This window comes from Rhipicephalus sanguineus, chromosome 1, assembly GCF_013339695.2.
Source record: "Rhipicephalus sanguineus isolate Rsan-2018 chromosome 1, BIME_Rsan_1.4, whole genome shotgun sequence".
In the NCBI taxonomy this organism is placed as follows: Eukaryota; Metazoa; Arthropoda; class Arachnida; order Ixodida; family Ixodidae; genus Rhipicephalus; species Rhipicephalus sanguineus.
Window position 1 is genome coordinate 276,490,667 of NC_051176.1, and position 27,621 is coordinate 276,518,287.

Genomic DNA, 27,621 nt, shown 5'->3' on the forward strand with positions numbered 1-27,621 from the left:
TCAGGCCCATCGGCATCCGACGATCGCGATCTGCGCATCGCGATCTGGCTCCCCGATAAACTTTGACTGAAGTCTGCTCCAAACTCGATCCGGATTAGTTTGGAGCGTGTAGCAGCGACCCTTGTCGATCGCAATTAAGAAAGCCGATCCGGATCGGCCCTGAACGCGATGAACAGTGCTCGCGTGACAGCGGCATTAGAAAGAAAAAGACAGACATTAATATCGAAGTAATCTCAAAAAAGCCAATAACACCTAATTGTGCGAACATCTTAAATTACGAACCTTGCATTCGCAGTAGATCACGATGCAGCCCTTAATTGCCGAAAATTTTGACCGCACTGAGATTAGGCCCGGTCAGCGAAAGCTCTGCAGGACTATCAATAAAGTTGTTACCAACCAAACAACTGAGATCATGACAGATCATCGTAATATAGTTCAAGATATAACACATCTAATTTCGCACACCGACCTCGACTCGGTTGTATCTTTTAAATTATTATTACTAACTACTTCCGAGCCGGAATTGCGCATTAATTAACGTTTTCGTATCTTGCAAACCAGAGTGGTTAAAAATGTATTTCCTCCGTTGCACATAGCTTCGTTGAGGTTCCTTCTGTGACAGAGGTAGTTCGTAACCACGGAGGAGGACAGCTCTTGACAAAATGTGACGTGCGGTCTCTTGCACCAATCAGTCTCATTGTATAGGCGCTGAATCGACGGTGTCTTCCCAGCTATGTACTCGTGATCCGACATATTGCTCCCAGCATCCCTCGTCCCCTTTCGCCCTTTTTATTGCCGCTTCTCAGGAAGAATAGACGCAAGCGCACTCTCGATAATGAGCGTTGACGCCACGTTCTCTCTTTGGTCGAAACATCGCTCTCGCAAGTGCAGAGCTCGGCCGCGGAACGCTCGTTATAAAGCATTAGCCGCGCTCCCATCGCTGAATCATTAGGGTCATCACAGACCGTGATATGAATCTTTATACGACCCATTATAATGCGTTATTGTTTTCGAATGTCCCTCCTCTCGCTTTTCCCGTCTCCTGTTGACGATGGGACGCGCTTTGGAAACTTGACTACGCATGATCCATGAAGTTGTGCTCAGGCGTTTTCAGTGACATTAGCCTGGCATAATAAAACCTAGGCGCCGCGAGTTGTCTTTGCTGCATGAGTGCACGAGGAACATTTAAGTGATAGGTTCGTACGACTGTCGTAAATAACTTTTTTTTTTTCTATAGAATTTATCTGGCAGTGTCTTTGCAAAGCGGTATAGAGCGTGGTTGGCCGAAGAAACGAGTGCCGTAAGGAAGGATGTCTTGCTGGCATAACGCATGAAGGTTCTGAAGCGCGAAAAGTAATCTCAAACTGTTGTTAAGCAAGTGTAGGTAAAAGTCCATTGCAGTATAAAACTCTCCCTTCCGGCCGAGCAGCAAGAGTAGCAGCGTTCTGTTATTTGTCGGACGTTGGATGTTCATAGGTATGAATACTGCGTGAAGAAAAGCTCGTCATTGAACTCTGTCCAGCGACAGGCCCAGTACGCGAGAGCCCACGCGCGCACTGCTTACTGCACCAATGTTATCATATTCCAGATATCGCGCAACAGGGAGTGCTGGTTTATAGCGGGAAAATTTGTACGCATTATTGTCATTGTGATAAAAGATGTGGGCCCGTCATATTACGCCATATTTAGTTTTTTTTTCGACAAGCACCGCTGGCACTGGTTAATACCTATAAGACTATAGTCACTATTAAGTCTTCAACTACCCAGATGAAGATTGCGACTGAGCGCTCCGCTGAGTCGCGCATTTCCGGGTACGTACGTGCGCACTAGGCGGGCTTTCTTTCTCTCCCCCTTTTTTTTAGTCCTTTAATCCCCTTCGTCCACTGCACTGTAAACAGCAAACATGTCCTGGTTGACGTCTCTGTCATTCCTTCCCTCTTTTTCTCTGTCTGCACACGTGTGGCCTCCAGATGGTTTTAGTTTAATCCTATTTGGCACTGCCGCAAAGGACCTGTACAGCGCGAGCAGCTAAGAACAAAGATCGTCGCTATGTATCCAGACGATATTGCTTTTTTTTTTCTTCTTTGTTTTTTGTCTGGCAACATTTATCGCAGCTTTTTCATCATGCTCATATGTTTTCAACATGAAGTAATATAACTAACAATTAAGCTAATTATTTAAGACACTATTTAAGTTCGTACAGTCAGCCCTGTCGGTGCTGCACGTGGCCAGGCAAGCCCAAAGGAGAGCTCAGACGTGTATACAGAGATGTGATCAAATATGCTGCATAGGAGCAATACTTCCGCCCCGCGGATGGGGCTAACGCTGCGCACGACTGTTTTGTAACGAGCTAAATACCCGCTGCCATGACACCGGACCTTTTCTTTCTGGGCACGCGTTTCCAGAAAGCAAACAAAACACTTCGCGTCACTTTGTTCTCGTTCTGCTCCGTTCTCGCCTCCTGGGCGCGAAGGGGCGGCCGCTGTTGTGGCACTCGTGTACTTTCGGGTTGACATGCGCGGGCCCCATATTCTCGCCGGTGGTATGCATCGAACACTGCCGCGGCGTGTCTCATATCAGCTCACGCGCGAGCAAATACCGCGAGGGCCTGCGGCACGGCATGGTGCGTGCTCGACGGCCGTCGACAGCGCTTTCAAATTTAGTGGCCGCGCCGGCTGCCGCTCAAACCTCGCCCTTCGCTGGACGCCCTCTCGTCCTCGCGGAATCCATAACGGAACGGTTATTTAGCATAATAGGCGCTGCCGCGTCATCGGAACTGTCGTGTTGGCGGCGTCTCTTCGGCTTTGAAAGGTGGAACTCGGGTTTGCGTTTAAAAAATAAGAGAGGGGAGGGTGCAGGCCGAACGGAGCTCTTTTTGCGGAAAGGGCCACGCGCGCGAATGGAAGGAGAGGCGAAAAGCGAGCCATTACGAGCGCGGCTGCGATCGAGCGATGAAAGTGGCGCGCGTCAAGCGGCCGCCACGCCACCTGACGCGCCAAATGATGTGAATGCATTTTTAACGACCCCCCAAAACAAAGCCGCAATAAGCGGGCAATCAGTCAGGCCATTCATACAATTGCGGAGCCCTTTGTCTATTCTTTTGTTCGACCTTATTTTACCGTCTCCATCGATCGCCGGCACACGATAGGCAGTGAAGGCACTTCTTGGGGGAGTCTGCGAACGCCTAAGTTGTTCAGTTCACTTCACATTTCCTCTTCCACCCACTCTACTTTTGATTTTCCGCTCCTCGAGCCTACAGGGAAGCCCATCACATGCTTTCCTGGCTTCACTGTTTCCTTCGTTCTTGTTTTGTAGGGACACATACTTGCCATTTGAGATGACTTGTCTCTTTTTATTTTATTATCTTTTGGTGCTTGTGTGCTTAAAAAGAGTGACAAGGGATTTCTGCCCCGATATTTCCATCTTGCATTCACGTGTTCTTACGAATGAACCGACCATTTTGTTTTTCACGCGGCGCCCGATCAATCGAATGTTGTGAAACAATCGTGTTTCTTTTTCCTCGGCTCTGTTAAGGAGACAAAAGGCTGCAGTGGTTTGAGTTAGTATCGCTGCTTCTTTATTGTAAACAATACTAGCAAGGAATTAGCCGGTAGAAAATAAAGCTAGCGTTTACAAAAATGGGATAAACTGACGCGGCATATATGCAGGCGCAAAATGCACCAGTGGTTGCATCACGGAATACCGCTTATATTGCCTTCGTGAACAACGTAAACCGGGTGACTAACCATCGTCATAGAAATTGCGCTGGATAACTTTAGTAATAAAAGGAGGAAAGCGTATGTTACATATTACCTGATCGTCTTCTTAACTTCGAGTGTTGTAAAAAAAAAAGATAAAATTGTGTGCGTCAGGTTATAATACGGTCACTTGAGCGTGTCAGAGTGGTTCTGTTGTCTGTAACTAGCTTCAACAAGTAGATGAAGGTTCAGAACAGAGTACTCTATATAATAAGCCACACAATATCACCACGCATTTGGCCTTTTTATTGCAGCCGTCTTTCCTATAACGTGCGCTTAACCATACCACTTAGCGCTTCATGGTCCAAATATTCTTCAACTGCTGCATATGTATAAGGCCACATTCCGAGGTTTCTGCGCGTGCATGCAGCGGAACGTAGGGGTACTACATCAAGGGACACACGAAAGTTCGGTTAAAAAAACTGTCCTGTAACCTCTTGTTCACTGTTGCAATGGCTGGTCTGCCCGATGTGATGACAACAGCTAGCGTGTGTCTTTTTATACGTGTTGATTTTTGTCGTATCGAGGCTTTCCGTGTGCCGCTTTGAAAGACCTCATTTCCCTGCGTGGACACTGATACTGCATAGGAGGAAGCTTTCCAGGCCTTAATTTTCAAGTATTTTTAGTGACATATAACTTTTTTTTTTCCTGATGAGTCTGGTGTATCTGCCTTACTTCCTAAGCGTCACAAATCCCTCCATGAAGTGAATCGCCCAGCCGGTATTGTGCGAGGCCTGTGGCAGAGTGGGAAGGGTGTATCAGAGCGCTGCTCTATGTAATTGCCTTGTTTATTTCTCATCGCCTCATAGCTGTGGCATGTTCAGCCGCAACACTAGTCAAACAAATCACTGCTTTCCATTTTCACATATTGCGAACTCTATAGACGGTTTCGCTATTTGTAAACAAAACAGCGTGCACCGGAATGGTCCGTCCAAGGAAACTTCCGGTGCAGAACTTCCGGTATTGTCTACTCAAGGGGTTCAGCAGTGTAGGCGTGGGGAATTTGTTTCTGTTGTTCAGCCATCTCCGGCGCTTTCTCACAATCGCGCTTAGAGCGATGTGTAGCAACTGCCTAAAAGGACACAATGGTGCAAAGAATGACACGTTGCATAAACTGAACGTAAGACCAATTACACGGATTCCGGGCTACGTGAAACGGGCTAGTAGCCGTGCTCAGCATCGCTGTCGCGGCGCGCACGATAAGAATAAAGCGCTTATAATTGTGCCCGTGTCATAGTCAACACTTTCTATAGCGGTCGAGTACGATCGCAATCGCAGTGCGAAAAGGTGACTAGCATAGTGCATAACATACTCATTCCGTAAACTTGTCAGGCCGCGCTGGGTCGCGCGAATTGCTCCAGTGCACTCACGGGGACATTATAGACGCATGTAACCTTCAAAGCAACTTAAATATGCAGTCCATCTTCAAAGCCAAAGATTCGTTGGCTTGAGTGCGGCGATGAGCATTGACGCATTATAAGCGCATTATCGCGCCGCCTGACCTGGCAGCTTTTACAAGCGAACCGTTAATTATTCGCATGCAGCGACGCGAACTCACTCGGCATCGTTGCTATTAACGACAAGAAATGCAACTGCGTCACTTTAACTGATGAAAAAAAAACTATAACCGCGGACACTGCCGTCATTGCGACGTGTGCTGCGTGGCGGTACATTTCGAACGCAGCTCAAGTGTTGATTCAGACAATCAACATTGAGATCTGAGGTTCCAGCCAGGAGAAACAAGTTTCCAACAAATTTTCGGTGTCAGGCGGCTTTCACGCTTCCCTAATCACTTCGGGTCGCCACTGTGACCTGGCTGGGTGGAAGACGGCGGCGTCAGCGAAACATCGATCAGAAATTAGTTCTTTGTAATTGGGGAAGCTGTGAACTAACGCGTCACCATCACATTAGTGCCGCTAAAGAATACATTAAGCTCGTTTTGAATCAAATGGACGGAACAAATCTGCCAACTGACTGCGGTGATCAAGTGGTGCCGTGCACCTAACCAGTCGTCATTCATACTTTCTGTCAGAAAGCGGAACGTTTTCACTTCATTCCGGATCGCATGCAGTGTCCTAACACTGTACGTAGAAATTACTGAGCATCAAGCGCTTCGATGGAATCATTCTATCTGCGGAAAACATTGCAAGTCAAGCAGAAGCGGCCAGCAAAGCATACGAAAACAACCATAGCAGGAAGTTTTCTTGGGCGCGTTCGCGGAGTAGGCGCAATGTTGCCAGAGAACGCAAGCGCTGGGGAAACCGTCTGTACTATATGGACATATATTTACTCGGGAGGATTTGCTGCAAGGCCATATTATGAGCAAACGAAACTCATATAAAGGGTTGTAACTCTACTTCACGCAAGAATTGAAACACTCGCACTGCAAGCTTATTGTTGTCCGTCACCTAATGGATGTAGTCTTCAGTTAAGTTTGGCTGCAATCCACCATTTCTTAAGATACGTATTCCAGAGAACATCCAAAGCAGGTATCTAGCATCTGATGTTACCACGGGAGCCGAGCACTTGAAGCGCATTTCTTCATCTCCTTTTGTCGATCTCGAAGCTCACGCAACGGGTGATGCGAGGTTCCACTCTCGCCCGAAGCCGCCGACGAGATACTTTGTGCGCCCTGGCAAGATTACGGGTAAAGTTGCAAACACACTGTAGAGATCAGGAATGTTAAGCTTCGACGGGATGCTATGGAACATACGTGTGTGGCTGTTTGTATTAAAAACAAAGCGAGAAAAAACGGCGACAAGGTACAGAAAAGAAAACCGCGCAATGTCACTCTAAAAAAAAGGAGAAAGGATGGTAACATCTTTTAGGGGATCCTTTTCTTCACCAGGAATTCGTGACAGCATTTTTCTTTCTGCACGTCTGTATACGGTTAGCAAGCCGATGGTATATCCCCAGAAATGGTAGTAACGCTGCCTGGCTTTCGTCGGCCAAACACATATAGAATATGTGCGCCAGCAGAGAAAAAAAAACACACAGAAAATACAGCCGTAGGTCTTCAACCGCACGAGCGGATCGGCATCCAAATGGCTCCTGCGAGAAACCAGCGATGGCGCTCTTTTGCAACCAGTGCCTAACTCTGAGTCTCGTTCTCTGAAATAACCAGAGGGGGAAACGCTGGCGAAAATGAGCTCTCTACACCCGATGCGGTACGTTACGGGCCTTGCAGCGAAACGACTCATTCTTAGTGAGCGCAATCCGCAGAAAGAACACGCAGCCAAAAATAGCAAAACGATATCACGCGGTGCATTCGGGATTCGTGAGTGCAGAAAGTCGCTACTGCAACAGCTGAAAACAAACCATTTTGTTTGCCCTCAATTTGGCAACAGATATGAGTGTAGTACTTGAACAGGAAATGGGCGCTAATGACCGGGAATTCATCGTATTCTGCATTTTTCCCACAACGCAAAGTAAGCTTTCGATGCACGTTATCATATAGTCATTCTTTTTCGACGCAAATGCCGTAACGTTTGATGCGTTACTCGGTACATGCTATTGCGATAATAGCTCAGTGTATACGGCACTCTACACACTTATGTACATGCAAGAGCCGTACAGTCAGGTCCGTGTAGGTTCCATGCACCCGGTTAGAAGGAGGTTGCGAAGGCTGGCATCTCCAACCACAGTGCGCCGTCGCGGCTGGCAGGCCAATGCGTGCTGAATGGTTTACTAACCTGTGGTGTACTGCTGAGCATTTCAGCACGCGGCGCATGTTTTAATGCGCCAACCGACTTTTTCTCTCTTTTTTTTTCGGTGTTTGCTACGCAGCGTTACAGGCTCATGTTACGCTGTAAAATCATCGCGCTGTTATTAAGGTGGAAACACTTGCCGTGGACTGCCTTCTTAAACAGCAATGCAGCACACAGTTAGGCCATTATTACAGCATTGCGCAGCGTAAAACGGCCTAACCAACGACCTAGGCCGCACCGAAAGTGCGCAGGAAGTGAGTCCCATGTGTTTGCGGCTTAAGGAGGCTCCTGGACATCGACTGGAAAGGCAATCCTTTTCTCTTGCCCAAGCGTCCCGCCAGGATAACCCTCCATCGACCTCTTTTCTTGCTCACTGTCCACACACGGGGACGCATCCATGCGACCTCTCTGTAGGCTAGCGGCCGCGGAAGCGGTACTGAGGGTGCGGGGTCAAACCGGCGAGCTCAATTTTTGCATGCCTTAGAACTAGACGGTAACCCAGTAAGTGAAACAGCGACGTCACCACTTGCGCTAGCATTTGCCGAGGCGGACAGCCTTACACTTCCAGCATATTTCTCAACTGAACGTTATAAATAGCATGTTTTGCGAAAATTTAGAATATTTTGGATTAAAATTTTGTGCAGTAATCTAAAGTAAGCAGAATGGCAACGTCCTTACAGAAGGTTACTCGCTTAGACCAATGAAGAAATATTATTTTGGGGTTATCACGCGGTACAATCGTAGTAACACTCGGCTTCCCTTAATTGAATTCTAATGTGGAAACAAAAGGAGGACTCAGAGTGGGCATGTGGGCAGGAGAAGGCTATCCTTGGAACTCAGTAGCGCCGAACGGTTTCGTAGACTGTATACACCACGGAGCGATTGGTCTTCCCGCAGGGACACGATTTTCAGGCGGCACGTGTTTTGCATTCTACTGAGGTTTGCAGACTATCTTCTTCGCTTCCTCTGCCTGTTTTTTGTTCCCTATTTTTGCTATTCAATCATATACCAACTCGCTCAGTAGTGCCGTTTGGTTTGTTCGTACAGTTGGTCACTTTTTCGGCATCCTGTGCGAAGCTTAGCGTTGGCGTCGTACTTATACCCAGAGCAGACTTAGCCTGCTGCTGCACCACCGGAGGCGCGTAAAGCTTGCCCGCTACGCTTCCAGCGGAGGCGGTCTCCATGCAAAGTGGCAAGAAAGGCGGAGTGGGCTCTCATCTGCCCCTGTGATACGCGCCTGCCCCTGAGGCCAGTATCACACTCGAGACTCGCGGTGCCCGTCTCGGGCCGGATGAGTCACGTAAAGGGGCCCCGGGCACGTAGCCGTCTGTCAAACAGCGTGGTGGCCCGTGGAAGGCTTGTACACAGGCATCGACCCTGCCGTGCGAGAGGGGCCCCAAATGAGAACAGCAGCAGCAACAGTGGCGGCAGCAGCGGCGCGTAAAAACACGGAACCAATATCGGCGAGGGCCTCGGCGCTCTTCGCTGGCGTTGGGGGACCCGGTGATCGATCGTGGGCTTCGCGAGCCGTAACGCGACGGTGATCGGAACGAGCACTAAAAGGGAGAAGGGGCGCCGATTGCGAGAGAGCCGGGGCCCGAGATAAAAGTGCCAACAAAGCGAGCAAAGAGCTCGACGAAAGGAGACCCCCGGCCGGGCACCGGTGTCCCCGCGAAAGGCTTTATCGCGAGGTGACCACTGAGAGAACGCGCCTGGCCGGCTGGTGCTGCGAACCTGATAATCCGCACTTCATCCCAAACGCGCGCGCTCTTCAGTTTGGTGGCCTACGCCTTGATTAGGAACTCGCGCGGGGTTTTGCGCGGCCTCCTCTGGAAGGCTCTTGAAACAATCCGGTGGCCCTAAGTCCGCCGTCTCCTGTTTCCCCGTCCTTTTCTTTTAAGTAGACTTCTTCCTCCGTCCTTCCATTTTTCCCCTTGCTTTATTTTGCGTATCGCAGTTTCCGGCAACTGCTCACAGAAGAGGTTGGAGTGCCGCGCAAGAGTGTCGCTTGGAATATCACTAATTCGCGCACCGTTCTCTCTCGCGACGCGAACCTTTTTGTCCCCGCTTTCGCTGGGAAAAAGGGCATTACGAGATCAGCGCTCACTCAATCGCGCCGATACTGGTCTTACACGTTTTCCATAGATGCTCGATTTGGCATAGTGAATTCTTCACTAGCGCGTAATAGATAAGTACCCGTGTTCACAACGGCGTATTAAGCTATAGAAGTGTTCGTAAGAGAAAATTTCGGTCAATTTTGATGCAGGACATATTCTTAGCGAAGCCGACTCACCAATGGCAAAGAATGCATGCGAACGCCTTGTGCATTCGGCCAATGGTTATTACACCAATGACCTTAAAAATCACGCGGAAACATGATGGAGCGAACATCTACCTTGTGTACTTGTGGCTTACCAAAGGCCATTATACATCACAGTTTAACAAAAGCTGCAAAGTAACCAGAGGCCCGTATCACTGTACACCTATCCGGGCTTTTGTAAAACAGCCACTGGCGAGACCCCACCGTCGCTTGTCATCCAACTTCACAACTACGACGACCTCCGTCCGGCAGGGGACATAATATAGCTATTGAAAATTGGGCGAGTTGGTATGAATTCGGTTGCGTGCACGCTGTACACTTTCACTAATGAATAATATAATCTGATGATAGTTATGATAATGATGATGCTTATCATTTCTAATATCTATACAGGTACTTGAATTGGTGAGGTTGTGTTCATCTACCATGGTCCGTGGTGCGCTACCTTTTTCTTGATATAATAATTATGATAATTGCTGGGATTTTACATGTCGAAACCAAGATATGATTGTGAGGCACTCCGTCGTGCTTGACTCCGGTTTAATTTCGGCCATCCGTAATATGTTAACGTGCACATAAATCTAAGCACGGTGGTGATCTTTCATTTCGCCCCTATCAAAACGTGGTCATCGTGACCGGGAATCGAACCCGCGCCCTCGAGCTTAACAGCGCGACACCCTATGCGCTAAGCTACCACGGCGGGTCACGTTTTTCTTGTTAATTCTGCTTTGCTTATTTCCATCGACACGTGTGCAGTGTAGCTGCACCGTTAGAGATCAGTGCATGAAATAGTAGGGCATAGAGCTGTGCACGGGCCGTATTTCTGAGCCCGAGCCCGGCCCGGGCGCGCTCACTTTGTCCAAGGCCCGCCGGAGCCCGACAGCAAGGGGCTGCGAGCCCGCCCGGCCCGGCCCGACGTACGAAAACACAATCCCGGGCCCGGCCCGGCCCGGCCCGCCTTTTTAAAGGTCCGCTGCGAAAACAAAACACCGTTTTTCTGTAGTTTGGCATTTTATTGAGCATATCAAATATGATCAAACTACACACGACGAACAGTCTCTATTACACAGATTACAAATTGTCGTGCAAAAACAGCGAGCAGTCCAACGAATACGGCTTCAACGAAGTGCGGCGCTTTTGCATAATGTAGGCCGCCGAACTGAAGTTACGTTCGCTGCTTGCACTCGTCGCCGGAATTGCTAATATCTTTATTGCCAGCCTGGCAAGCTTGGGAATTTTATTTGCATCGCATACCTGCCACAGCGCGGCACTTTTGCTATATACAAGTAGACGGCCTCGTGCCAGCAACAATGGAGTTCGCTCGCCAAAGCCGTCACGTGTATGGGGTATGCCCATGCAAGCGTCAGCTTGCACGAAGGTGACCTACGTCGAGTCGCTCGTCGCTGTCGCGTGTATTTTCACTCATATCAGATTTGGCCTTAAATCTAACGCGAACAGTCGCGTGTCGGAGTGCAAGAGAGGCAGTAAGCGAAGGGCGCTTTGTGCCGGGCCCGAGCCCGGCCCGATAAAACTCCAAGTAGCCCGAGCCCGGCCCGGGCCCGAGCTGAAAGTACGTCGGCCCGCCCGAGCCCGGCCCGCGGGCCGGGTCGGGCTCGGGCTCTCGGGTAACCCGGAGCCCGTGCACACCTCTAGTAGGGCATACACTATCCCGCGTTTTCTACGCAGCGGGTTTTGCTGATTAAGGAATATAAATTCCTCGGATTTAAATGCGCGACCATCGACGATTACCTCTTTCCGAGAGGCTGTGCATCTCGACGCAACCAGGCCCATCGAGCTCTGCTGACTTAATGGACCAAACAGATCTGGCCACCCGTTTATAAGCGTTTATTTTGTGTGTGTGTGCGTGTGTTTACCTATTTTTGTCCAAGTCTTCGTCAATTCTTTTCCTTTACTTTCCTATCTGCTTTCCTCTTTTTCTCCTCCTAACTTCCTCTGTCTCTTCCCTCCTCCCGAAAGAGCAGGCAGGCGTTGTGCCCCTTCTGGTGGCAGTTGCCAGCTTGCTCTCTCCCTCTTTTCTCTGTGTCCTTGTGCTTGTATATAAGCAAATCAAATAAAGGAACCGGTGTGCTCTCATTGTGCACAATATAATAAACAACTCAGCGAAAATTTCATGCCGTTCTCGAGACAGAAGTGAGCTACACATGAAGCGCTGCACAAACACGGGGAGCGACATTCTCGTCTCTCGTCGCTGTTGAAAATCCACTTGAATGCCCAGTGCGCGAACGACGTACGGGACACCCATCCAGACCGACGACAAAGACGGCATGCAAGTGAACGAGCGTCGAAACATCTTTGTGGTTCTTCCGAAAAGTACAAGTTACATCCTACAACTCTACAGGATTCTGTCGGTTTTTTCGGAAAATGTCACGGACACCTTTTTCTATTCGATTCCATTGACTCTTCACTCGACCTTCGTCGGATGCTCCGAGCACGGAGAACAATGTAGAAAGACCTGACTGGGTTCCTGGCCCCAGAGCGTGTACGCACACAATAGCATCAACTTCATGCATACGCAGGAAAAATAAGTACATAGGAAATGCCAGAACTCCGGGAACTACAAGACAAGGCAAAAATAAATCCCCTATATGTGCATGAATGACAAAAGTAAAAAGGAATACAAATGTGAAAATATCGTGAAAGAACCGAGAAAATAAAAATGGTCCAAGAAAACGGAAGGGTAATGATTCCAGGGAAAACGATTTCACGCCTCTGTTGCTGTCTGTTGATTAACAGCTAATGTTAATTGAAATATTGTTTCCAGCCCTCAGTACAGCTCCCAGAGACAATCCCTCTCAACAGTGTCTGCGCGCTTCGACGACCAGCCGCTTTCTGAGCAATCCATTTTGGACTGCCGGAAAGATCGAGCTTCACGCCAGAAAGCGACGAAGGCGCTTTTGAAGTTTCTACGATTGACCCGCCTCGTTGAACGATTATGACACCCCTGTGCGTGTGTGTTTCTACAAACCTCCCTCTCTCTCATTCTTATCTTCTTTGCTTTTCTGTCTCCCCTTACCCCTTTCCCAGTACAGGGTAGCAAACCGGATGTTTATTTTCCGATTAACATCCCTGCCTTTCCGCATTACATTTATCTCTCTCTCTATTGTTACCAGCATAAGATTTGTTTAGCATGATACACAGTTCATGCTTGCGTGTGCACGTGCGCAGCGAATACTGATACGTTACGGCTGATATGCTCGCCAGGCAAAACGTGCCGGATCAGTATCTGCCACGACGTTCAATTTCAGAAGTCGTCGCTCTGTGACGGGGCCTTTCGGTAGAGTGTACTAGAACAGAGGAGTGCTCGGAACGGCCGCAGCACCAATGTAAAGAAGGTGAAGCCCAAACAGGGTCAGTCCACCTGCGGCGCTGCGATGGTGCAGGGGTAGAATGCCCGCTTCCCACTTAAAAGCCCCGGGTTCGAATCGCAGCTGCAGATGGTGGGCTTTTTATTTTTAGTGTCACCTTTTATAGCTGTGTTGGTTTTCCTTTGTTTCTTAAAACTTGCTTCTCTTGCTATGTATTGCTACAAAAAGTAACGTAAAATGTGAAATGACGTTTCGAGTCTCGTATTCGCGAAAGTCTCGGAGGCCATACTTTACGTTTTTGTACAATCCCGGGTGGTGGCGCTGCAAATAACTGCAATCACTGTCAAATTTCTTCTATTTTACTTCACATTTTTGCGTTACTTTTTAAACCAACACGTAGCGACTGAAGCTAGTTTTAAGAAACAAAGAAAAACCAGTACTGCTATAAAAGGTGACACTAAGAATAAAAACGCACTATGTACAGCTGCTATTCGAACCCGGGCCTTTTGAGTAGGAAGCGGGCTTTCTACCCCTGCACCACTTCAGCGAATCCGCGCGCAACTTAAACGACGACAAATTGCAGACTACCGATCGCAGCGCTGCAAGCGGATTGACCCTGCTTGGGCTTCACTTTTCGAAGCTCGTTCCGAGCGCTCCCCTGTTCTAGTACACTCTACTTTCGGTCTAACAGCAGGACAACATTTTCTGAATTGGGTGTCAAAATTCGGTCATGAATCATTTTTCGTTCATGCTCGTATTATTTTTACATTTAAAAATGAAGCTTTATAGAAAAAAAGAATTAGACCCTGTACACTGGATTTGCCGGGACTCTTAGGGCGATCCATGCTTGGTAAACTGAATGTAAGCAGGGATCCTGCTTACCCAATTCCAGTCACATTAAAGGGGTCATGAAGCACCCCTTGGGCTGATTGAAAAAACACATCCTGCGGAAAGCTGACATGGCTATGAACTGCTCTGCCAAATATTACAGTCGTGCGCGCCGCGTAATGGCCACAAGCGGAGCGCGAAGTTGCCGTTTCCCCAGGCACCCTCTTTTCAAACAGAGGCCGGTTCTCACTCTCGTCGGTGGGCGGGGCGTCTGTCCGCTGTACGTCGCAAGAGACATAGCATGCTTATTGGCCGATAGCCGACGTAAATCGAGAGCGGCGTTCGGATCAGATGCTCTTCTTGCCGCGGGGTGCCGCCACTTGCCGGCGCCGCACTCCTCAGTACACGGTAGCCGCACTCGCGCAAGCGAATCACAGCGGGAGAGCGATCGCGTTTCATGACGCGCGCTGGCGTAACTTCTTTCCCCCATGCCATCCCTCCCTGTCTAGCTTCCAGTGCGCTCGTCGGCACGAGAAAAGAGAGAAAGCGCTGGGAGCGTGCGCCAAACCCCCGTAACTCCGCTGATTCTTGACGGATTCGAGAAATTTTTGCGGCAATCGATTCGGGAGGCAGTACACTCCGATACTGAGGCCATTAGATCATTACTTGGAAAAGTGGTTCATGACCCCTTTAAACGCTTTACTCAGATGAGCTATCGCAGAGCTTTATCATCAGTCTGTCTTTCTGAGTGAGCTCCAACGCCGTGTTCAATTTTTATATGATAATCCAGAACACATTAGTGGATGGAAAAGTGGGGTAATGCAGGTCCTTGAGAGACGAACGCTTCTTGCTGGGCGTTCGTCTCTTTAAGAGACCGAATGTTTTCTTCCTGCGACTGCATTATTTCCCGCACACTAACATTAGGGTGCGAAATCCTAGCTTAAAAGCTTTGCTTTTTAGCTAGGGTTTCAGGAAAACAGTGCGCGAATTTTTTCGGGCACTCGGCTTCAACCAAAAAAGGTTTGTGACAGCAAATTTATCAGACAGCCTCGAGATGAGAATCAACGCGCACGTACGAGTCTACATGCCATCCGACTCAAACTTCATGGCAGCATCACGGCAACGTGTCGCCAAGCAAACTTTATGCTTTCTTCTTCGAAATGGCAAAAAAACGCACTTACGACTAAAGCCCATATTTGTGTATTTAGCCCCCCACATCCGAGTAGGGCGCGCTTTAATACGATTTCTCAACAGCACAAACATCGTCGTGGTTGAAGGGAAGAGCGCAGAGGTGTATGCCGGCGCGGAGAATCGCTGCCAAGCAGTTATCAACATTTGTACGAGACGCGTGATTTCCGATGCGAAACCGCGGGGAAGATGTACGCGCTGCACGCGGCCCATTGCAGTTCCTCTCGATTTACTTTCGGCGTGCAGCCTGACCGCACCCCGGGCGACAACAAACATCGATCGGAGGAAAGGGCCGCCCTTCATTTGGCATGAGCGCGGCCGTTTTAAAAGCCGCGTCGCACGCTGGGCGCCGTAGCTGTTCACGCCGCGAGGCAGCGAAGAGGAAGCGCGGTCATCTTGTTTTACTGCATCTAAGGTCGCGTTTGCCCTAGATTTACGCTTACCCCCGTCGCGTCGGGAACACCGCGCCGTGCACCGTATTCTCCGTGAAAGGAGTCGAGCGCGGATAGGCCGCGCTGTCACGAGCACGTGCTCGGCACTCCCGAGAGGCTGCCCCGCGAGCTCCGCAAGGCCAGGGCAGAACGCTTTGTTTACGCGCTCGCAAAGACTGTTCGCGCGCGCGCCCCGCTGCCTTTTCCGGCTCTCAGCTCTGGCAACTCAATTCGGCACTTTCTTCTTTTGCTACTGTTACAACTTCTCGGGGCGTTGTATATCTTTGGTCGGAGGGAAACTTCAGCGTAAGCAATTCTCGGCACGACGTTCTTGTTGTAAAACATTATGTACGCTTCCAAACTTGGATCGTTTTTCTCTCTCTCCTCGCTCGACCTTGGAAAGAAAAGTCTGAATTTTCAAGGTCGAGCCAGGTGGCTCGTGTTTTTCGCCACGATGAGAAAAGCCGGAGCTTCGGGAACCACCTCGCGAACTTAGTGCAAAAGCGCGCGAGCCTTGCACCGTGCCCGACCTTTTCGGCGATCTACGACCTTTTATTTTTTCTGTGGTCTAGGCACGTTTGTTTGTTTGTTTGTTTGTTTGTTTGTTTGTTTGTTTGTTTGTTTGTTTGTTTGTTTAAATTTCATTGCGGCAGATTTAACTTAACAGTTCTGTTCAAACCTTTCAAGAATAACCTATGGCGATGAGTTTTTGTAATACGCCTATTCACTAGTACTCTTTATTTTTGTTTTATCTTTTCACAACTTTTATACGGCATTTCTGAAAGCTTTACGTCTATTGCGCGTTTGAAGCACAAAAACACGATAAATGATTATAAATGTCTGCAAGACTTCCAGTTTCCGACATGTACAACAAACTCAGAGTTTATACTCAGTTCCTCAAGTTGCGAAGCAGTAACAAATCCATGCATAGGAAACATTATACTCGTGGTATCATTGTGTTGAACGTACAAATCATCCGTTAACTTACAGAATATGAAACAAAGCACATGTAGTCGACGAACAAGAAAAGGAGCTGCCACGGAAACGAGAACGTCGCTTTCTTTTGTGCCCCGTAATTCTGAAGCGGGCGACGAGTTCATTCCTCCTCTTGAAGTTTATGGCGACCACGGTAATTTGTCTCCGTCACTGTAACATTGAACGAACCTTTAACCAGTATAGCTGGAGACCTGTCCACAAGCACAGGAGCTACAGAGAGTATAGCGCCTTGCGCGGGTCTGAGACAAATGATCCTATACGTGACTTTTTAAAAGTGCTGAGACTCCTCTCGGCACGAAGTTGTGTCTCGTACGAATGCGCGCACTGGCGACAATACCGCGGTTCTGTTTCGCTTTCGCCGAATGCTGCTGTTTAGTTCACGAAATTCTCTGAATAATTGTTGCGTAAACGCATGACTAACAATGCGTGAAAGTTGGCTGAAATGCGACCCATCGCAACTAGTATCTACGGCTGTTTTTCTGTCTAGCAAATGACGTTAAACCTGGGGAAAGCTACATTTTGTTCATGACATAAATATGCACGCTAGCATCTCCGGAGGCTCGTCGCAAGACAGCCAATGCTGTACAGGAAGCAAACAAAGCAAACAAAATCTGTCAAAATAAAATATTGGGAATAAATATAAGCCAGTTTTTCTTTTTCTTTTTTTTTTACTGTTCGCACGAAATGTTTCATAGCGTAAGTTAGTAACCAAGGGCGCTAAGATACTGTGCAGAGGACGCGATATCGTTTGACAAGCACTGTAAGTACTTTCTATTTTTTTTTTCGAAAGCCTGCCCTTAGGTATAGTAAGTAGTGGTGTCAAAAATACACATGCAAGTTTGCTTCGTGTATAAAGCCTAATAATGATCGGTGGTAAGGGCTACCGATCACTTCGACAGAAACTTTTAGGACCATTCATATATAGCATATCTCCTTACCCGCCGTAAATGAGTCCGCGGGACCTCATCTTTAATAAGCACATATTCGTGTGTGTCCGCATGTTACATACCCAAAGGCCGTTTTTGTAACTGCTACCCTGTAGAGTGACGTATGGAAGTATGACCTCTACTGAATGCTTATTCGAAGACGCATCAAAGTTTCATTCCTCGAAGCTCCGCTCCCTCAGACATTCGAGTGACTCGTTCCCGATGGCTGTTAGTGGGTTATGCAAACGGTACCGTCTCACCAACTCTCTAAAGACTGTGAAACGCCATCGGACGCCGCCAGTGCTCTGGTCAGTCACGGTGCTTCCCGTGAACGTAGTCAGCGGGTCCGGCTCGTGAGTCTGCGCCTAACATAACTCGGCTCCTGACAGGCTTGAGGCTGGCTCCAGATTTAACAGCGCTTCTGGCGACACGCGTGTTCGCAGCACCTCCACTCGCATGCCAGTTCCGCAAGCGCACTGCGGCGCGGTTAGTCACGCAATCCCTGCAGTCGGGCCCTTCAGCTCTTATAAAGAGCTTGCAGTATAATATCGATAGCGACTCAGGGCGGTGTCTCGCGCGTCGGAGCTATAACGCTCTCTCGCCCCGACTGGCGGACCGCTGAAAAATGACCGCGGTCTTCTCTCGTCGCCGTCTGTTCGATAATCAGGTTTCGTTACAAAGGCGCCAGTTATGAGTTGTTTAGCGGTAGTTTTTTAGTTTCGGCGAACGCGATCCCCCGACGAGCCGCGAGCCCAGCAATATAGAAGGCGCGCCTTTGAAGCGCGGCATTGTACATCTCTCAGTCACCGGTCCGCGCCTCTTCTATAGATACTCGGCCTTTCAGAGGATTTACTTACGTGCCTCCTCATTTAACTCGAGACTAAGTGAACCAGGGAAACGTTTCTCCAACCCGTTACATTTCTAGCATTGTTACCTTATTATACTAAGGCGCAATTACATAATAAATGTAGATGCTTCGTTCATTATCATATATGACAAATTTATTTCTTCGAATTTGTAGTGGTTATTTTCGCGCACTTTGCATCATCAACGCAAGAACCCTTAACTAGTCAATGCAAAATTGCATGCTTTATCCTCAACAGCATTCCAGTACCCCATCAACAAGTCTCTTCCCCACCATTCCTTTTCCTGGTATTTAGTAAAATTTTGTCTTTTCTTGCTTGTGTTCAACTGATGTCGATGTTGATAACATCAGGGCCGTAACTAAGGGGGTGGGGGTGGGGTGAGGGGGCTCTGACCCCTCACCCCACCCCCACCCCCTTTTGCACGCTTTTGCACGCTTTAACTTTTCGTAAGATACTAAAACATTTAGCCGCCTTCACAACGATCACCAGTTGCCAAAGTTAGCCGTTCTACACACAAACCCCACCCCCGAAAAAAAGTTCCTGAGTACGGCAGGGATGACATGCATCAGTGGTATCAGAAACTGATAAATATTTTAGCGCGCTCTTAGGCATCCCGTGCGCTGTCGTATATTGCCCCTGATAAAATTATAACTGAGTTCGTATACCAAACCCAATACATGTAACGCAATTGTAGAATAAGCTTATATACACTTTTGTCTCGGAGGTAAGCGCGGGTTAATTCAATGCAATCTAAAGGCTGAACACACCCCGAATACATTTTTTTCGCTTCTTCTTGAACGTTAACGAAATTAAACTACAACATAAGCCATCTCATTCAAACCTGGCGATGTCCTTGAGCAGAGAACTAACTGCTCCAAACGTAGTTCGACAAAATATAAGCCACAGCTCCACGGGCTCTCCGATTTCGATTCATCTATTCCACGCTGCTGTATAATCTCCAGAGCACGTGGCACAGTTCACCATACGAGAACTGGAACTTTTTTTTTCTGACTAAACGTTCTCTCCGTTCAAGCGCTTTGCTTTCCTTCTTGGCTTCGCTTCCCTACAAGTGGCTTCATGCAGGTGCTAAACGCGCCTTCCATCGAAAAACTGCGAACTATTCGCTGTTCCAACGTTGCATTGTCTTTGAGTATTGACATGCCTAACAGAATATCGCGAACAGTTAACGCGAGCCAAAAAGGACCTTTAGGTGAAGCAGTGGCATTAGACAAATTCAAGGCTTCCAGCTAAATGTTAATAATAATTGGTGAAACGCTAGGCGATACATAGAAACATCCAATCAACAATTTTTCACAGTGCTCAAGACTAATTTCGATCCGAATTGATTCAGAAATTGTTTCTATGTCCTTGCGTCTAACAGATCTTAGAGAACTGTCTATAGCCATCAATACACCACCACCTTTTTGTTTAGTTGCACAGAAGTCCCGATCACTGCGGAAGGTGGTGTAGTTCGACGGAAGATAGTCACAGGAAGGAATTTCACTGCACAGCCACGTTCCAGAAATCGCAATAAGGTCAAAAGAAGACGAAACAACATTAGCAAAGAATTCGCGCGTCTTAGTGCGAAGACCACGAGCGTTCTGATAAAATATATCCAAATTACACGGCACCGTTGCTTACGGGTGCGCACTCTGAGGGATGGAGCATGTCGTCGTGGAGAATCCCACGGAATGGTTTGAAAATGCAACCGCACGGCCACATTGACGGGTCATTCAGACGTTTCGATGTATCTTCGTCAACTGTAACGCAGAACGAGTAAGAAGGATATTTTGTTTTGAGCCGCCGGCAGGAAATGGCAGAAAGGTCAACAGACTCAATGTGTTTCTTGAGGTCAGCAGATGTAGTGTCAGGGCTCAACTTGGACACAAATATAGCCCACTGCCGCTGGGGTCGTTGGGGGATTTGAGCCACTAACAAAGTGGACGAGTCCATGGCTCCAGTAGACACATGTGTTTTTCCCGATACAGTGGCGATCAACACATAATAATAATAATAATAATAATAATAATAATAATAATAATAATAATAATAATAATAATAATAATAATAATAATAATAATAATAATAATATAATAATAATAATAATAATAATAATAATATCAATAATAATAATAATAATAATAATAATAATAATAATAATCAATCAATCAATCAATCAATAATTTATTTAACGTGCCCAGGAACAACCGTAAGGTCTTTGTGCAGGCGCACGCAAAAAAAACAATAAAAATAAACTATACAATACAGACAGTCTTCAGAAATAAAAAGAGCAAATACACGTAGACAAAGAGAAATGAACACAAAAGGGAAGGAGTAAAATAAGACAACACGAGAAATATTGAAGGGGAATGAAAAATTAGATTGCATATATACAACTATGCGGAAAGACGGAGAAGGGAAGACTTTGTACATTGTGCCATACTATGTCAAAACAGTACAAAGCTCGGATAAAAACAATGATTGTGGACTATGAAAAATGTCAAGATCAAGAAAATTAACATTATAGAGGCTTTGTATTCTGTGAACGGTAGAGTGTTGGAAGAAGCAGGCGGGTACATGAAACGGTCTGTTCTCTCTGGTTAACTTACGCGGAATTCGAAAATTAACACAATTGAGAAGTACAGGGCAGGATATGATACCGTGGACTAGCTTGTAAAGAAATAAGAGATCAGAACGATTTCGTCGGCAGTGAAGTGATGGCAATGATAATAATTCAGCAGTATTTGAACGAGATTTTTTAGCAAAGCGATGGTTATATATGCTAAGGAATTTTTTCTGGACTCGTTCAATGGTGTTACCGCTGGATTGAGCAATGCCATTCCATATCACGGACGCATACTCCAGTTGAGGAAGACATAGCGCGGTGTACAATTTTCGGAAGGGCATAGGAGAACGGAATTCTCTAGACAATCTGCAAACACAGCCTAGGGTGCGAAGACCCCGCAAAGCAACACGCTTAACGTGAGCAGAAAAGTTTAACGTGCTATCAACAACAACACCAAGATCACTGATCTCATAAACCTTGCATAAGGACACAGAATTGACAAAGTATTGAAATGACACGCTAGATGTTTTGCGAGTGATAGACATGAATTTTGTCTTCGAGGCATTCAGAGAAAGGTTATTAGCGTTGCACCATTCGGAAAAAGAGCGCAAATCTGACTGCAGCAAGCGACAGTCGTTAACTGAATGAATTTCCTTAAAAATCTTGATGTCATCGGCATACAAGAGGAAAGAAGAATTACGAATGGCAAAAGAAACATCATTAACGTAAATTAAAAATAGGAGTGGGCCTAATACTGACCCTTGAGGGACCCCACTAGTCACTTTATACAAAGAAGACGTTTGGCCATTTACCGCTACATAACAATATCTATTGAGCAGATAGCTCTGCAGGAGATTCACAACCGACAAGTCAACGTCAAATTGCGCAAGTTTAACCATAAGCAGTGTGTGGCTGACTACGTCAAAAGCCTTGCTCAGGTCACAGTAGAGTACGTCAACCTGTCCTCTCTGAGAAATAGGTGTGGAGATCTGCGTCATGAAACTAGCAAGATTTGTGGTAGTTGAGCGGCCAGCGAGAAAACCATGTTGATTAGGAATCAATGAGCTTTTAACACTAAAAGACAATATTTTGTGAAGAGCCAGCTCGAAGATCTTTGATGTAGCACATAGTAGAGAAATCGGGCGATAATTAGAAACATCTGTTTTAGAGCCCGACTTAAATACTGGGAAAACACGAGCAGTTTTCCACATGCTAGGAAATGTGGAAGTGTCCAGGCAGTTATTAAATATCGTAGTCAGTACTGGGACAAATATACTACTATAAGCTTTTAGTATGGCGGAGGGGATGCCATCTGGGCCACATGATAAGGATGGTTTTAAGCACTTAATGCATTCGCAGATAAGATTTTCATCCAGCGACAAAGCACTGGGTGAGCGAACTGCCTTAGGCTGTCTGATATCAGTGCTAGAGTCTGAGGCCTTATAAAAATAATAATAATAATAATAATAATAATAATAAACTTATAGCGCCGCAAACAAGACGAAAGAAAGGAACGAATTCCATTCCATGTACACGCGTGCTTTTGCCGCTACGACTATTGCTATTAATAAAGACGCACCAACTCGCCCAAGAATTTCAGCACATTGATGTGCTAAAATGTGTTGATCGCCACTGTATCGGGAAAATAAAACGTGGACGTCACGCTGCATGAAACTACCGAACAACCATATGTTATCGTGAGCACAAGAGGAAGTCTTTCAATGCGGGTGGAACATCCTTCGTTGAGGACGCCCTCAGCCTCGCAAGCGTCTCGCTCTCTTCCTCCGTTTTCCCCAAACGCGCGAACAAGCTCCCTCAGCATCACGCCGGCGCGTGGCCGCGTCGACGCCGTCGCCGACAACAGGAGCGCGCGAGCGCGCCCATGCGCTCCCTGGTCACGTGGGGCCCGTGGCGGGCTGGGAGCGAGGCTGGGCGCCCGCGCGCACTCAACAAGTGGGGGCGACGCGCGCGAGAGCGACGTCGGCGGCAGCGCGGTCCGGAGGGGGCTCTCGCCGCAAGCGTCCAGCAGTGTCGCGGGCCGCGCGGCCCCGACAATGTACGGCATGGTGTCCTCGCAGTCGGGCGGCAAGGGCCGCTCGATGCGGAGACACCAGCTCTCGAGGCAGCGTACCACGCACTCCCTGGGAGGCATGACTTCGGGGGGAAGTCCCCGGGCCACGCCGGGATGCAGCAGCGCCGGGCAGCCGACGGCGTCGCCCTCGCGTTCCCTGTCGCACCGTGGCGGACAACACAACGTGTACGGTCGGCTTGTCGGCTTCTTGAAGCACACTTGGACGGGATTCACCATGGCAGTCGGTAAGCAAATGGGACAGTCCCGCTACGATAGCGCTTGTCAAACCGTAGCGTCGCGATTTCAGTGCGCAGTACACTGACAACATAGCGGAAAACAATACCTAAGATAAAAAAAAACTAAGACAACAATAAAACTAAGAGCAAAAATAGCAATTGCGTTTTGCCTTTTGCCTTTTGCACGCTCGGAACGCAGTCCAGCGAATGTGTAGCACACGAGTGCGATGCTCTAGTTTGTTGGGACTGAGCGATGACGGGATGTGCTGAGAAAGCGGTAAGGAGTCAGTGCATCGGGAAAGCAGAGAAACCATTTTTCATGTTGGTGGTTTTATTTTCTTTCTGAAGCTTTGTGTGAACATAAATTTACTGGGTGGACTCTGTCCTTTATTTGACTGTCATTTATTTCGAATGCAAATCTAAGAAAAAAATAACGACGGCGAGATGAGGCTAGCCATCAAACAGTTATTTCTATTGGCATCTTCCCCACGTGAAGCTTTTCCTGTGAAATGACAGCTTCCTTTTTGATTGCAATTGTAGGCGTTTACACGGAACGTGACAAACCGTTTGGCAAGATTATTGCTCAATCCACTGGAATTGCTTTTCTATATGGGCCCAAGTTTTAACTGTCCTTCAAATTCCGTCCGTACAAATGACTGCTTGCTGATGTAAATTTTGTGTACGCGTAGCTGTGCCGGATAACTGTCAAAAGCTGGTGTCGGCGCAGCGTCTGACCTTGACCTACTGCATGCTGTCGACGCCAGCTTGAAAGCTTAGATCTTGTAAGCAGAGCGCCATTTGACTTTTGCCTTTTGCGCCCAACTAATGTATTTTGTTAACTGTTTCTCTTACGCTAGCACATTATAGTAAGTATACCTTCATCTCGCTTGCTACTCCGTATGCATGTATCTGTGCATGGCCCGCCGCGCGAATTGCTCCACATTAGCGGCGTTTTCTCCGCGGCACGGGCAGGTCGTGCAGGCGAGAGAGCCGACTGCATGAACGTGTTGTGCAATCGTGAAGGCGGAACGTAACTCTTTGTTACTAGACAGAATCAGTTAGGATAATGGAGTCGGAAGGAGCATGTTATATTGTCCGTGTCAGAATAAGTGCGCTACTCGTCTTGTGTCTGTTTTGTGATCCTTTCTCGCTTTCTAAGCTTCGTTATGAGGGCTTTTCTTTCCTCTAGGTCATTTACTTTATAAGTAAGTTCGCTCACCTCCGATCACCCTGTGACGTCACTGGTCATCTTTCGAACAAACTTGAAGGGCTTGAACGTGTCCATACTATTGCGGGGCACCTCCACGTGACGATCTCATGAGAACCACATCTCCACCGACAGCGTCTGGCCGAACTCTTTGCGCCGACCACTATCCTCCTACAGCGCCTGTGTCCTGATTACGTGGTCTGAGGTGAAGCCTGTTTTCTCATTCAGACGCTCATCAGCAGGTACGGCACTAAAAGAGATGGAGCGGTAGGGGGGGGGGGGGTCAACGTCCCAAAGATATTCAGGCTCTGAGATACCCCGTAGTGAAGGGCTCCGGATAACTTGGACCACTTGAGTTTCTTTATGTGCACTGAAATCACATAGTACACGGTCCTCTGACATTTCGCCTCCATCTAAATGCGACCGCCACGGCCGGGATCGAACCCACGTCCTTCGGCTCAGCAGCGGAGAACCGCAACCACTGGGCCTCCGCGGCTGCCGGAGATCCAAAAAGAAATATTGCAACAGACTATCGTGACTTTCCTCAAAACAAATGAGACCTGTTGGTTTTACAGACTTCGTGTGAACAAAGTGAACCTTTATAATGCTAACAAGATACACTCTTCTTTATGACGTAGAAACTATCAAATTACCAACCTTCATTAGCGATAACGAACACAAACGTCAATATTGCACGTTCGTAGAGAAAGGAAGTGCAAGTAGGATTCCTGTTAAGAGCCAAGGCAATGCTCTCCATACGGTGTCACTGAACGGCCACAAGCAGCACCCTATAGCAGCAAGTTTCTAGACTCGACGCTGCTATGTTAATGGACATAAAATTTAGCGGTGCCTTCAGGTATTTTAGCGATCTTTTTTTTTATGCAAACGAGAGAAGAGAGCATTCTCTTCCTATCCGGAAATACAAAGCAGCTAGCATTTAAGCCTCTGCGTATATGAGCACCGGGCAAAGAGAAAAATGCATAGAGAAAAATGGAAAGAGAAAAATGTAAAGGTTATACCGGCTGGTTTCATTCAAGATCGTAAAGTGTCCGTTCAATAAGCTCTAATAATCACCCCGCTTCACTTTTTCTTTTACGCAAAGTTCAACGGGTACAGCAACGGTGGCTTGCCTCACGGTGCTATACTGCGACGACCCTGAGAGAACGAGATTGCAAAAAGAACATATCTGCATTTATAGGGGAAGTGATTCTGATCAAAGTACGCTGCTAGCTGTTCTCGCATGTCCTCACCCATGAAAGTACCTCGGCGATGCATACTTGTGCAAACTCACTGCTTATACAGACAACAGGGTCCTGGCTCGCTTTTTCTTTGTTTTCTTTTTCAATCTTCCTCTTTTTTATTCTACATCTGCGTGTGCCGCGAGGGATGAAAACTGCGCACTTACATCCTCTGTTCCATAACGACTTAGATTATTTATTTCTTTACGCACGCGTCTCCCATATCGTCTATGGGGCTGCTGCTTTCCATAGTAATAGCTTTACCCTAAATTATACGCCTGCCACTTTTATGAAAACATGCCTCCGTGGTGTTTTACTCGTTCACAGGCACGGCAGCTGCTGGCTTAGTTTTTCACCACGATGTGCGGGTGCTGCGAGGAACAATCGAGCAATATTTGGCCAGCGGTCCATCGCTACACGCGTACGACAAAGCATCTTGGGCAAAGACAAAAATAAAAACGCAAAATATTCCTCAGTTACCGCGTTTGTGACGCTTCGAAGCTTGTTACCACCATTTCGCGGGAGTGCGCTCTACTGCGCCAATTGGCGGAGATGTCAAGAGAAATTAACGAGCCATTAAGTTGAGTTCTGATCGAGCCATTAATGAAAACATTCACCATCAACCAGCAGGTGGCATGCCTTCATTTGAGATTAAGTTTGCACAGCGCGTATTTTATGAAGAAACCATTTTTGTTGCAGCTAATATGACAAACACGCTTACGCTCCCTGTCGCACTTTTCTACTAAATTATAAAAACAATTTGATTGTTGCGGTGAGAAGGAAAATCTATTATGCTCATGTGCGGACAGCGTGGCAAATCGAGTAACACGAGCTACCTTGAACAGACCCAGAAAATATGAGATGCCCCTAATGGGATCCAATATGTAATATGTATTCACCGAACACAGCTACGCGTGCCTACTGACATAAGGCCACAGCCAGTCATACAAAGATACACTCGGAAACAGTGAAAGAACTGATAAAGTTTAGGCGTCCTGCTCAACTTTCATGAATATACTGAACATTATGAATTTCTCGTCACATTGTGGCAGTGTTAACACGTGTAGGATACCTAGAAAACGGGCTGCTCTCGAATGTAAAAAAAAAAATTAGCGTCATGTAAACGAAATGTGATGAAGCGATATTAGATGAGATCTTGCTCCTCATCATTGAAACATCTTACTGTTGGCATAGCTTGTATGTACTACACTGTTGGCATAGTATGTACTAGGTCACAGTGGTATAACTACTCCTTGTGGTCGTTCACGCTGTTTACGATCTAGATACGCCATGTTGAGATCGAAACGTGTTACCGCGCAATGGAAGATTAAGTACTCTGCTAAAACATCGCCAAACTGTAGTTGGAATTCACAAGCTATATTGCGCAACGGAGCTAGATTTCGGGGTTCCAGTTTTAGGCAATCAGATGACCAGATTTTGATGGTCACACAATGCGAATGAAGGGGAAAAAAAGACCGTTTGGTGAGTTTTAGGAGGCAGTCAAAATCTTCGAGAAACTATGGGAATTCAGAATGTACCAAGAGAGCGTCAATGTACGGCGTTTCACGAAGACCTAGAGTCGATTTAGAACATTGAACCATGTCAGGCGGTCGATCAACCTAAGTATAGATCATAACATGGGAACTTGGGGAATTATTCTGCGTTCCAAATCTTCCTGCTAGAAAGACAGAGATTTTGTACCGTTTGTTCTTGAAACAGCATGCGTGATCTTCATTTCCCTATACTTCGCTCTCTTTTTTTTTTTTTGGTGTGTTTGTTTGTCCAGATTGGCATCGTCTTTTGTATTTTCACCTGAACATAAATAAAGACAAAGATTTTTTTTCCTTTCTTTCTTCGTTTGTTCTACTTTCAGGAAATATCCGGAGCCGGAGGCGAATCCGGATTCAGGTGCTTTAGCGATAAGTTCCGGACCGCGTACTCGCCCCAGTGGCTGTCG

At 47.3% G+C, this 27,621-nt stretch overlaps 1 protein-coding gene across 2 annotated transcripts in view; it reads left to right on the top strand.

Annotated features, from left to right (window-relative positions):
• LOC119379023 (Kv channel-interacting protein 4) overlaps positions 1–27,621 on the top strand; it is a 501,724-nt gene that overhangs the window by 299,302 nt on the left and 174,801 nt on the right. Inside the window, exon 1 of one of the 2 annotated variants that reach the window (XM_037648159.1) lies at positions 22,886–23,228. The exons of the other annotated variant lie outside the window; for it this stretch is intronic. Coding sequence (XP_037504087.1) covers positions 22,967–23,228 — 262 coding nt within the window. The 5' untranslated portion in view covers positions 22,886–22,966. Of the gene's footprint in view, positions 1–22,885; positions 23,229–27,621 lie in introns of those variants that run through there. 2 annotated transcript variants of the gene reach the window in all.